This window comes from Littorina saxatilis, linkage group LG2 (genome assembly GCF_037325665.1).
Source record: "Littorina saxatilis isolate snail1 linkage group LG2, US_GU_Lsax_2.0, whole genome shotgun sequence".
Lineage (NCBI taxonomy): Eukaryota > Metazoa > Mollusca > Gastropoda > Littorinimorpha > Littorinidae > Littorina > Littorina saxatilis.
In genome coordinates, this window is record NC_090246.1 from 51,786,911 (window position 1) to 51,800,655 (window position 13,745).

The following is a 13,745-nucleotide window of genomic DNA, read 5'->3' on the forward strand; positions in this document are numbered from 1 at the left end:
ATTTTTATAAAACCTCATTAAAAGTGACCTGCTGGTTAATCTTTGTCAAAGTTCAAGGTCACAGCGGGGTCACATCTGGTCCAAATGTGGAATATTTTCAATTTATTCAGCGCGTTTATAGCACGAGCTTTGAAAATACACACAGTTCTAGTGTATAATGTTCACACACGATTAAAGTCTGGTTGAAAAAGTCAAGGTCACAGCAGGGTCGCGTTGAGGTCAAACATATACATTTTTTCAATGAGGTTTTCTCATATGTTTTTGAAGCTAGGGCCTTGAAACTTGGCACACTACGCAAGTTAAATTAAACCTCATCAAATTCCAAGGTCACAGTAAGGTTAAAGATCCTTTAAGGATATTTTCTAAAAAAGGTGACCGCCTGGTTAATGTTTGTCAAATTTCAAGGTCACAGCAGTGCCATCTGGCTTAAACTTTGAAAAATTGTCAATTTCTTCAACTAGTTTTATAGTGTTTGAAGTCATTCACACATGATGAAAGTCTGGTTGATAAAATCAAACGTCAAGGTCGCAGCGGGGTCGCATTGAAGTCAGACACATACAATTGTCATTTTCACGAACGCCTTTTAAGCAACACCTTTGAAACTTCACACATTCCAAAGTTTTGATGTTGTTTGGTTATAATCAAAGTGTGGTCAATTTCCATGATTGAGAGCATTCAGAGGGGTCAAGTTGAGGTCACACAAAAAGTGATAATCTTTATAAGACTCACGTTTGCTGCTATTGCTCACTTGACATTGGTGAAAGTGCTTATTTTATAATTGTTGATCTTGATGTTTTGACTAATTAATATTACCAGGATCAACCATACCAGATTTCAAAGTCCAGAAGTTGTCAAACCTCAAACCTGTTGGAAGTTTCAAAGATTTAAGCATCAACAAATTTCTATTTGATTTGACCTTAAATAACAGATTTGACCTTAAATCTTAAAACAGATCAACCAGACTTTGGTTTTATATAAATTGAAGTTCAATACAATTTCCTTTTTTTTTTACCCACGCGAGACCCTGCTATGACCTTCACATTTCTCAAGGATCAACCTTGAATTCTCCATGTTGAACAATCATTAAGCAAAAGCGTTGTTTGAAGTTTGAAGGTTCTAGCTTCAAAAATCTCTGAAAAAATATGTTTCATCCGTTTTCTGAACCACATGTAACCCAGCCGTGACCTTGAAATCTGACAAGGGTCAACAAGACTTTTACCATGCATGGGGGCGATTAAACCCCAAATGTGTGTGAAGTTTCAAGGTTTCAACTTAAAAAACGTCTGAGAAAAATATACATTTTCCTTTTTGGACAATGTGTTGCACGCAAGACAACACGACAAACGCTCGTGTTATCATTCTTTTACTTTAAGGTCGACTTGCGTGCCCGCTCTTTCGCTAATCTCAATTAAAATTCATCTTGGAAGTTTGGTTTTATTACGCTTTTAATTAAGAAGATTAAACTAAGACAACAAATAGTTAGTTTTACCCATTAAACTCGATAAGGTAGTGACATTTTATGTTGAACGCAAGATGGTGTCGCACGCAAGATCTGAAAAGATGTTGACGACATAATTTCAACACTTGATAGCGCATTCGTGGTTCATGATTTCTTCACAAATTTTGAACACAGAATGTGTCACGTGGTTCCGTAGATGAAGTAGATCTTTGTACATGTAAATTTTGTTTTTAAAAGAAAATAACCGTTAATTACCGAACATTTTGTCGCACGCAAGATATGACGAAATTTTCAAATCGTTTTCAAAAATGCTGTTCAAAAGTTCTGCAGTCTTTGCTGGATTACTTGAAAGACAGCAGTTTGATACACCGTTATCGCTTGACGTGTCGACATCAATTCCAGAGTTTTTGAAAAAGAAATTTAGTAAATATCTGCGATTGAAAAATGTATGCCGTGATGACGACACATCTTGCGTGCGACACCTTAAAATTCGGTTATCGAAAAAAAAAAAATTCTCTCGAGATTTAGATTTGACGTTTGGTCTCGTCTGTAAAGCGATGTTTCAGGCATTCAATCAAACTAAATGCAATTCATTTGTGCTTCTTGTTATTTTTCTGTGGCATATTCAAAACACGAGGTATCACGATGTCCTTTTTCAGTTGGCCGGTTTTGGCGTTATTTTTGACTTTAAACAAAGATAACTTCAAAACCGTTCAAGTCAGACACACGAAATTATGTCCACTATCTCTTCGCACATTCATCCACACACACACCAATTTTCAGCAGACACACGTTTTTAGAAACATTTTTATTGTAAAACAAAGTCGTCTTCTGTTCTGTGAGCACCTTTTGGCACTTAGTCATATGAAAACAGTGCAGCACTGCATCCTGCTCAGTTCATTTCTGGGGATACCAGAATCATGTGTGCACACTGACACAGTTAAAAAAGAAATAAGGATACCATGACACTTCACTGACAATTCAAATGAAAAGCGGTCCTATGAATATGCTTGCCCTCAAAACTTGAACACACAAAGAGTGGTACAAACAATTCAAACATAAACCCAGATACAAAAAAACAACAACCTCCCTTTAAAAAGAAAAGCAACTGAAGACTTTTCTCACTTTCATGAATTCGTTCAAACTCCATTTTACTTTTTAGAACATTTGATATTTTAAGTCAATAATTCAAGTAAAGATAAACAAAGTCCATACAGAGTTTTCGACCCTGTGAAATCAGTCACAATGATTCCCATATAACCTCTCCTGTAAAACAAGTCCTGCAAAGCTACACACTTCAGACACACTCCATGTACTCAAACTCATGCACTTCTCTCATTCAGTGTGGTCACGCCGCAAAACTACAGAGGACACTACATTTCTTCTTCTCCACACTTTCGGCATACAAACTTATGCCACTAACATAAACAGTGATGGACTTCGCTGCTTCACAGGTGATCCATTGTTCCAGATTAATACCCTCCTCGTCCACCTCGGAATCCTCCTCCTCTTCCTCCACCCCGACCTCGGAAACCTCCTCCTCCTCTGCCGCGACCTCTGTCAAAACCGCCACGGCCACCTCGCCCCCTGAATCCACCACCACGGCCACCCCTGCCTCCACGATCTGCAACAGAAATATAAAATGTCAAACTACCATGCGCTCATGTGTTAAAAATTATTTTCTCTTTGCTTGAGAATAAAGTTCTTTAGTACACGAGTTGTTCTTCAGTACTGGTGACAGAAAGGGGGAAAAGTGGTCAAAATTCAAATCTCTAGTTTTGTTTTTGAAATATAGCTTTTCATAAAGCAGAAATACAGTAGTATCTGATGGACATGAGAAAAAATCACTGGTTCACATGGTTCTTACATAATCTAACTTTTAAAGCTGGTTTTTGTGTGTCTGTGTGTATGTTTGTATGATGACGATAGGACTCGAAACGGCTGCACGGACTGAGACAGGAATTGCAGAGAATGTTCTTTGCCACTCGAGTCGTGTCATAGGGTACTTTTGGAATAGCAAATTTGACAGGATTCTTTAAAAAAACGGCGGAAAACATTATATACCCTGTAAGCTATCGAGGATCCTCCCCGTCTGGGCTGTCGAAACATGGTCTTGTTAAAAGACGTTTTCAAACGGTTAACAGGGAAAAACACTTGAAGCACATTTAGCGAAGTTATGTTGCCAAATCATCAAAGATCAACATTTCACTACACGGATCGATGCACACAGTCGAAATAGATGTGACTTTCACACGACCGAAGACTACTTACTAGCAGACGACAAGATCTAAATATTTAGATCAGTGAGAGCAATCCGTTGAAGAACAGTTACTCCGCTTATTCGTCTTCAGTTGAGCTTATTTCCCCTGCCATAAGTTTCCTTGGAGATCTGCAGTCGCGTAGTGAAATGAACTAATGTCATCGGAAGATTATTCTCAGTCAATGATCGAAGCACAGTAAGTTCTATGCTGACAAAAGTCACTTTAGGAAAACACGACCATTGACTTCCTTTATGAACCCAAAGGTAACAATATCGACAAGAATGTACGCATTTGACATTAAATGAAACATTCATAGACAGTTTCCAACTCGCCAGATCTGCCAAAGAGACTTCATTCGTGAAAAATGATGATTTTAATCAGACAGGTATCGAAAACAACTTCTTGGTAACCTGCGTTTCTCCTTCAGAGGCGACGTGATGGCGCCACATTTGTTTGTTTATGGCTGTTTATCGCGAAACAACACAGTTGAAATTTGTGTGTAAAATATCCTAAATGTGTGGCGTGTAATCTCCGAATCAGTTTGTTATCTGTAATTCAGTCAGAGTGGAGTTACTTTGAATCGAAGGCGAGGGTAACCTGCGTTGCATGTGCGACGGCGTGAACAAATTTGATTGCAATATTTTATACAGGAAGTAAATTTCAATGATTCTGGCTCAGTCTTGTAGATCTGTTATGCAGTGTTTTGGTAGTGTATCTGCTTTCCTACTATGAAGCTCATTTGGAGTGATACGCTGATCGAAGTGGGGTATCCTATGTGTGAGATCAGCCGTATGCAGATTACGCCTCAGAACACTCTCGCATTTCACAAAGACAACAATAATTTGCATCATTTCAAGAACTGCATCAGTTTTATTAGATACTATTTAAACAAAAACTGCACAGACACGACTATTATCAACAACACAGAACGGGAGGTAAGTCGACAAAGACACTCCTGGTGTGTGTTCCCGTTTTTGGTTGCCATTTTTGCTTGCATTTTCACAGTAAATCTTAACATTTCCATATCTATTGAATGATTGCCCCCCCGGAAAATGTTTCAAAAAAACGGTTAAAATCTGTGCAATCTGGTGCATTCTGGGCATCATTTTCAGGGCTGAAATAGTGTTGTGATCTTGTTAAAAATCCCATTTTAGCCTCCCAAATTTTGTCCAGTCCTTTTTGCCGCTTTTGCCGGATTCGTTCTTCTTCGTGTCAGCCTTTTTTTTTTCTGGCGGGAAGGTGTTTTCAAACCAAGCCCAACTCCATTTGTTCTTCACGCCGGAATCAAATGGTCCCGGCGAATTTCTCTCTACAATATCTGGGCGAAACATTTCGCCAAAAACGACGCCTACATCCGCAGAACTAGATTGGGAACGTTCTAGATTCAGAACGGCAAGACCAATGACGGGCAACGCGCGTGCGCTGGCTTCATTGAGACGCGTTGCGCTTTGCGCGATATTCACACGGATCGTTTTTGCAGAAATGTTTCAACTTCACCGGAATAAATTTGACTTTCCCGGATTTTGAAAACGGCTTTCCCGGATTTCAGGCAATTCCCGGAAAAGTAGCATGCCTGTTTGTGACCAGTTTCTCCCCTAGACTGGATTGAAAAATGCGTCCGTGTGAGCTGACCCCCAATTGTCACCAGTAGCAAAGAACAACTCACATATACTTGTGTGTGCCTGTGTGAAACTAGGAAAATGCAAACCCTAAATTACTTGCAGTTCCTCCCGTGGGTGGATGCATTTTGACAGACACTAATTCTCAATCTTATACTTAGACTGGTATGGTATACGCGCGCGCGTGTGTGTGTTTGTGTATGTGTGTGTATTGTGTGTTAATGTGTGGACGTGTATGTGAGAGACAAATGAGAGATAGACAGCTAGACAGAGAACGCCAGAGAAAGAAAGAACCCGCGAAAAATAATATGACGTCATTAATTAATCATAACAAGAAGAGCAAATGCTCGATCGAGTCACTTTCGCAGTTCTGAATATTATATGAGGCATCAGATGGACAGGAAGAAATTGCTATTCACAACACAATACAGATGTAAATAATTTGATGTAAAGAATAATCCTATAAAGTTTGAATCAAATCCGATGAATAGTTTCAGAGATATGATATTTCAATTTTTTTCCTTCAAGACATACCTGTGACCTTGAAAAAGGTCAAAGGTCACCAAAGCAGACGTCAAAGTGTAGAGGTCACTGGGAGTCACGTTCACATAAAATTTGAGCCCAATCACTTTTATAGTTTCCGAGAAAAGCCCAACATTAAGTTGTGTGTTGCCGAACAGAAAAGGCTAGTTATCTCCCTTGTTTTTCTGATAACGTTCGTAAAAGGCTACAGATGTAAATACTTTGATGTAAAGAATAATCCTACAAAGTTTCAATCACATCCGATGAACTTTGTCAAAGATATAAAATGTCTAATTTTTCCTTTGACGCTGACCTGTGACCTTGAAAAAGGTCAAAGAAACCATCGTTAAAGTGTAGAGGTCATTGGAGGTCACGACTAAACAAAATATGAGCCGGATCGCTTTGATAGTTTCCGAGAAAAGTCCAACGTTAAGGTGGTGTCTACGGACGGCCGGCCGGCCGGACAGACTAACACTGACCGATTACATAGAGTCACTTTTTCTCAAGTGACTCAAAAATTTATTACACTGTATGTCACGTGCCATCATTCCATTCTTTCCATAAGCTTACCATCTTAAAGAAGGCAGTAACGTGCCGAAATATTGATTATAGATATAAACGTACCTAACCTGGTTAATGGTGTGTTTTCTTTTCATTTAAATGTTAGACTGGTAATCTAAAAGTTGTATGATTAAGCTATAAATATTGACGAAAAAATCATTAAAAATTAAATTTTCTTTCACTACTGCTTACAAAAAGGTACTGAAAGCAAGACTATTTTTGACAAGTACTGTACTATTATTCAACAAGTATGTCACCCAAACATGTTGTGTTGTTTGGGGAAAGAAGAATGCACTTGCAGACAATGTGAAAACCACTCACCCCCTCCTCTCCCTCTGCCTCGTGTTGGCGCTTGCAGAAACCTCTGCAGTGGCAGAAGCTTGTATGGGTCGATGAAAAACTGCAAGAACATTTTGTAACAGTGGTCAACAACAAATCAATATGCAAAGCAATTTGGGGGGAGCATGAATATAGCAACCAAATAGACGTTTTGCGGATATAAATGTCTGAATTTTCGCTGGTCTGGAGTAGTAGGAGCCCCTGTACCACAGTCAGATTTATCACAACATCCGCCTTGGGGTTGCTCACTACGCGAGAAAAAAACATGGCCGCCGCACTACTGCCAATACGATTGGCTGTCCATGGCTGTTTACCGACCAGTGCAGACGACCTTTTTGATATCTGGTGTTTAATTCTTGCGTAGCTAGCCATCAAAACGTTTCACATACACTCTCGTGACTCCTAGCTCTGCAAGCCGCGAGGAGGTCTCGCCTGAAAGAAACACGCATCAGGATAACTTCATGAAGGTTACACTGTCCAATTTGTAACATCACTTAGTGTGTGCGTGGGAGTTTCAGCCCACGAACGCAGAAGAAGTAACATCACTTGCACTGAAAACATCAAGTTATTATTAACTCAGGGTTCGACACTAGCGGGTGCGGGGGGCGGAACGCCCCAGAGTTTTGTGTTCCGCCCCAAACATTACCGAAGCTTGGGGCCCACTCCGCCCCAGGACAAATTCCAACAATGACAAACCGAAAATTCTAATGCCAGAGCCAATCACTAAAAATCGCCAGTCAAAGTCGTCACTGAAATTTGCGTTACGATCAATGCCGCAGTCAAGAAAACACACACATTGAAATCGTCGAAAGACAATGCCGCAAGGGAAATAACTCCAAGATTGCGCTCTTTAGCGTGAGATAAGTATCGCCTTCAAATGCCAAACGCAAAATGTGGCGACACATCCCTGGTGTAAAACGACATGGAAATGAAGATGAAGAACAGGGTGGAGAGAAACGAAAAAAGGAGATCGATTCAGCCAAAAGCGCGAAGCGCTGTCGTAATTTCAATGTCAAATGGTTGAAAGAATTTCCCTGGCTTCAGTACGATAAAGAAAAACAGACAATGCATTGTCGCCCGTGCAGATCTTATAGCGGAGAACCACTTGAAAAAAGTGGGGATTCTGAAGGTATATATATACTTAGCATGAATAAGAGTGGGCCCCAGATTTTTGTTTTCCGCCCCAGCAATTTTCATCTCCGGGGCCAGTGTGGCCCCAGGCCAAATAAGTTAGTGTCGACCCCTGTTAACTTAATGACTAATGTTTCTAATTTGTTTCATGCTATTTTATTTGTCTAATATAAAGACTGACTTAGCCGTGTTAGTGACCAGTAGTTGCCAACTAGTTATCAAATTTCATTTGATTGGCAGAATGGACATGTTCTATGCATGTAAACGCTCTATAGGTTAGTATATTATTGTACAATAGATATATTTAAAACAATTCAAATATTTGAACACATATTGCAATTCAAACACTAGGTTGGATTGCTTCAAATGCTTAATAATAATAATAATAAAGATAGCTTATATAGCGCCGCTTCACAAATTTAACTATGCTCTTAGCGCTGTACATCGAGATATAACAATTTCAATAATATAAATACAAAGATGATATTATAATAATACACATTTACAAATATCACTCACGTGCATACATCCTCGTGCACACCACGCGCATACACACTCCCACTCATTAACAAGTGCTTCCATCCCCCTGCCACTGAGATGTTCATATACCCCCCCTGGACAAGCTCACACCATGTCCGTCTCCTCTCTAGACTGTACATACACTCAGCAAGAAAACACATTCAAACAACAAATCTAACTTCACCTCTAACAGTCTATAAAGATGGCAAGGACAATTTACAAGGATTCGCGAAAAAGGTGCGTTTTAAGGGAACTGCGGAAAGAGTCCTTAGAAGCAGAATGGCGAACGGAGGAAGGGAGAGAATTCCAGACAATGGCAGCCGCAGAAGCAAACGAGCGATTTCCAAAAGAAGGCAAGCTTCGCTCGAGAGTTTCCAGTTTGCGACTGTCAGCGCGTGAGCGGAGGTTGTAGTCAGAGGGATTGTCATATGTGACGAGCAGTTCCTTGAGGTATTTAGGGCCATCTTCAAATTTGGCAGAGAAACAGATACAAGCAAGCTTGTATCTGATACGAGCGGACACGGGAAGCCAATGAAGGGAACGAAGAAGTGGTGTGACATGATCAAACTTCTTAGAACGATATATCAATTTGGCGGCAGAGTTTTGTACCTTTTTGTCAGTTCCAAAAGGGCAGAAGAAAAACTAACAAAAACATAGCATCTACTGCATGTACGCTTCAGGGTTCCTTTAATTTACACTCAATGCTTTTTAAACACTGATAACACATGTTCACTTACCTTTGTGTCTTTTGAAAAAGAGGCAGCCTTGACATTATCACTGAGCTTTACTGAAAAATACTTCGAACAGTTAAGGAAAATTTATTCTGAATCATATACAATGATAGTGTAAAGAAAAAGCACAAGCAATTTATTCAATGCAGTATAATTCTTCAATGCACCAAGCATTTTTATTTTTCAGGATATGCAGCATTAGGGATGTAAACAATACTTTTGCATGAGGCCTCTAAAACGGGGTAGAGATGGGACCCATATCATTTGTGATGAACAGAAAGTCTTCATTCCGTCAATCAAAAGTCACTTTTAGTCTGACCAAAATGAGGTTAGTTATGCCAAAGAGACCATTGTTACCTAGAACGGAAACACTGTGCACCCCTGCCTACGATTAGACAACCTTCTCTGATGAGTCACTCAAATCACTTCCTCGTTATGTACTAGCTTTTCTGATATATATATATATTGGTGCCTAGTCTCGTACATCACAAACAGTCTAAATATTTTCAAGTGTGTCGCTACTGAAGAAACTTGTGACAGCAATAGTTTCATTTACCAGCACAAGAAATGAAACACAAATCAAGTATGATATTTGTTAATAAAGTAAACAAATAAACCACAATGATGATTAGCAAACACAAGGATACATAATCTCTGATTGGTCCAAATATTTCATCCACTTTGCCAATCTGCTGCTTGTTTTCCAAGTAAATTGGAGCGTTGAAGTATGGAACCTTCTCATCCATTTTTGACTTTACAACCAAGTCGTCCTCACAGGTGTGGGTCATGAATCCAACCTCTGCACACATAATAAAACAAATCACGCTCGTTGAAAAGGATAAAATCAGATGGACAGCATAACTTTGATCACTACTTACATAAACTTGGTGATTAACAAGATACTCAGCCTGGAGCAGCTCAGCTCATTACAGATGCCTTACACTAGCATACACTGACACAGGTAGATATTTGTTATAAAATTATAAAAGGGCATGTATTCCCAGGTCTGGTTCTACTGAAGAAACCAAGAAAGCTTTACACAAGTTCAGAACTTGTTAATATTAGTCATGTAAGTTGTAACCATGAACTGCAATGTAAGTTTTTTTTGTTACCAAAAAAGCAGTGTGATGTGAATACACGTATACTCCTTTCTTCCGGTGAATACAAAGAACAAGTGTGTTCGGAACGCAACTCGCCTTCAACGTATTCAGGGGGTCCATAGTCCTGGAATCCACCTCCACCTCTTCCTGCACAAAATAAGCCAAACACATGTGCTAGGTCAAATTAACTTTTTTCTAAGCTCCTATGATTTAAACAACATAAATTGCTTTTTTTTTATGAATATGCTACCATTACAGCTTAAGCAAAATAATACATTTGCAATTTACTGATAATCTTTTTTGTTGGAACGAAGAAAGACCCAGAGATTGCTTGGTTTAATGTTTATCCTCCCATTATGATTATCTTTTGGGACAAAACTGGAAAGAAAACTGTTTCAATTTCGCCACTTCATGCAGTAACAGGAATTTGTAAGTGTTACTCTGACAAAGAAAAAAACAAACATATGGGACAGTACATATGTATACACATCAGCCTGAAAATATAGGGAACTTGCGACAACATAAGATACTGTTTTTAGGCTTAGCGTTAACCAGAGGAAAGAAACATTTGAACCATGTTTATTGTTACTTAAGTTAAAGTCACACACGCGATTCAATCGTTGAGATTCAATCGCGCGATTCAATCTTGAGCCGATCGCACATCACATCGTAGGCCATTGACCTGTCACACGATGAACGATAAACGAACGATTGACGAACGATAACAACGCGATTGAATCGCGTGTGTGACTGCCCCATAAGTCAGTGTTACCAATATTAAAACAATTATGTATGTGGCCACGGTCAAAAGATCGTGTAGGTTACCTAGCTCAAAGTTAGGCTAGGATAGCAACTGATCAAAAGATCAGACAAAGGCTCAACAGCCTAAGTACCAGTCTGTCAATATATTATATCATATCATGTGAACTATGAGTGTGTGTGTGTGTTCATCCATTACCTCCCCCACGGCCTCCATAACCTCGTCCTCCTCCTCCTCTGCCACCGTAACCACCCCCTCCTCTGCCACCACCACCACCTCCTCTGCCCCCATAGCCACCTCCTCCACCACCACGTCCTCTGAAACTCATCTTTCAATGAACAGATCTGCAACAGAACAACACCATTAATAAAACAAACTGAAAAAAGCAAGGGCAATATGTTCTTTATATTGTCACACTCACAATGACAGTTCCCCAACCAGGACCCTTCTGATTCACAGACACTGAAAGACTGAGGCAGTGGAGCTAAAATGATTACTTGATTAATTAGATAACTCAATCAGTTTCGGGTCTAAAATTTAGTTCCCTGTTTTTTCAAGACCATGTTTTATTTTTATTCAATCTGCACACTGTCTCCTAACAGTAACACGTTATCTTTTAAAGATCAACAGAAGGCAGTCTCAAAAAATCATGGTATCAACAATTGAATCACGCTCCGCTCTCCATGAGCTGAGTCCAGAGACAATTACATTTTGAAATCATATAGCACTAGCAGTACTCAGAAATATACAAGGCGCACGTGCTGCCTTGGAATCATGCAAACGGCTGCAAATTGATTTATGTTTTAAATGGCATCGATTGAGATCACCTACTCTACAGAAGTTGTGGACTTGCTGCCAAACTCGCCCCACGTGTTTTTTTGGATTAACGCCGGAAGTTGTGAATTACCTCCCCTCAAAATAAAATCGCACTTCCGCTGGAGCGAAAACATAGGCACCCGAGAATGTACACAATTGTTAATGCGTATCATAATGCTTTGAGGCCACCGAATTCGTATCATTTATGAACCGTAAACGGAAGCCTGTATGTGAACCACAATGTCATAAATAGATTAGCACAGTATACACAATCATACTGACAAAATTAGAGAGTGAAACAATCACCACCTGCATGGCGCCGGTCAGCTCTAGCCGAACGCTGCTGCCGCCGTTGTAACAAACTAACATTCTACTCTGAGAAAAAAATCATTGTGTTCAAAATAGATCGAGACAACAGCAACAAGCTCATAGCTGCATGCGCTGAGTGTCTGAGAGAATTGTTACTGTTACACGACACTTGAGATTGCCACAAGTTCTCAAACGTCGTATAGTTGTGTTCTTTTATTCTACGTCGCCCGTCATCGCAGCAACAGAAAACAACTCGTCAAATTGAGTTCGAGGATTTATTTAGCATTCCATACATGAACTGCACATCGTAGCAGAACTCAAATAGACGCTTTTTTAACATTCAAATCGCGCTGGCATATATAGTAAATACTCAATCTCGAGAATATTCCAGACCGAACACGATACAACCACATTATACGAGCCGTGCATGGACTAAACTAGCGACATTCTCTATGACGTACATCACTGAAAAGCGCCGACGCACTCAAGTTAATCCGAACGAACGCCACGAACTCACGACTAAAGCAGCGTGGTAAACAACTTGTTTTGACAGGACTAGAAAGTTCACCTGCATTCTCGTCCACGCATAAATATTATGTTTACAAAATATAATATCGGTACTTTCCCACAAAGTACAAATAAGTCAACTACATGCAACACACAAAACTGAACCAAAGCTCAGCAACGGTAGCGTTTCCTAACATTACCCCCAACACCAGAAGAAATTTACCTAATTTCTTTCAATCATTGAAACGCTACCTGTACACATATGTATACATAACAGATTGAAATCCAGGTATGTACATTAGTCTGTTGGAGAATGAACACAGTTTTACTCACATACTCGGCTGAGAAAATCTGCTCCAACATTGTCTGAACCCTTGATCGATTCCACTCGCATATCAAAGTTCTGCAAGTACATCACCCACCTCATGATACGATTATTCACAAACTTCGCAGAGTTCAGGTAGGTGAGGGGTTTGTGATCAGTCTGAAGCACGAATTTCACCCCTTGGAGGTAGAGTTCAAATTTCTTGATTCCCCACACGATGGCTAAACACTCTTTCTCCATGGTCGAGTAGTTCTTCTCGGCTCCTGACAGCTTCTTGCTGGCATAGCTGACCGGAAACGGTTTACCTCCATGTTCTTGCATCAGCATGGCGCCGATCCCTTCGTCCGATGCGTCTGTACGCAAGATGAACTCTTTGGCAGTATCAGGAAGGCGTAGCACCGGGTCTCGTGACATCAGGTCGCGCACGGTCTGGTATGCCTTCTCCTGAGCTGGTCCCCAGAGTATTCGGTTGGGGCATCCTTTTCGGGTCATGTCCGACAAAGGCGCCGTTATGGCGGCGAAGTTTGGAATGAACTCTCTGTAGTACGCAGCCAATCCAAGGAAGGATCGCACCTGCTTCTTGGTTTCAGGACGTGGCGCATTGAGGATCTTGGTGACGTTTTCCAATGAAAGCCCCTTTTGACCTTCCTTCAGTGAATGACCTATGAAGTCAACGTTGTCGGTCCCCAAAATGCACTTGCTGGGTCTCACGGTCAGATTAGCTTTTGTCAGGCGGGAAAACAGTTCCCTCAAAGTCTCCAGATGCTCCGCGAAGGTCTCCGTGTG

At 40.3% G+C, this 13,745-nt stretch overlaps 1 protein-coding gene across 1 annotated transcript; it reads right to left on the reverse strand.

Annotated features, from left to right (window-relative positions):
- Positions 1 to 2,248: 2,248 nt before the first annotated feature.
- Positions 2,249 to 11,912, reverse strand: LOC138959179 (H/ACA ribonucleoprotein complex subunit 1-like). The gene is made up of 7 exons (XM_070330556.1): positions 11,834 to 11,912; positions 11,201 to 11,346; positions 10,339 to 10,389; positions 9,790 to 9,941; positions 9,149 to 9,208; positions 6,744 to 6,822; positions 2,249 to 3,083 (listed from the first exon to the last, which is right to left on the reverse strand). Exons 2-7 carry the CDS (start codon positions 11,328 to 11,330, stop codon positions 2,932 to 2,934), a joined length of 624 nt encoding a protein of 207 aa, XP_070186657.1. The 5' UTR covers positions 11,331 to 11,346; positions 11,834 to 11,912; the 3' UTR covers positions 2,249 to 2,931.
- Between the last annotated feature and the right edge of the window lie 1,833 nt (positions 11,913 to 13,745).

Coding starts and splice junctions, on each gene's coding strand:
- LOC138959179 (XM_070330556.1), bottom strand. CDS start 11,330: ATGAGTTTCAGAGGACGTGGTGGTGGAGGAGGTGGCTATGGGGGCAGA. Junction 10,390..11,200: donor TTATGGAGGCCGTGGGGGAG/GTAATGGATGAA, acceptor TATTTTGTGCAG/GAAGAGGTGGAGGTGGATTC. Junction 9,942..10,338: donor ACCCCCTGAATACGTTGAAG/GCGAGTTGCGTT, acceptor TTATGTGTGCAG/AGGTTGGATTCATGACCCAC.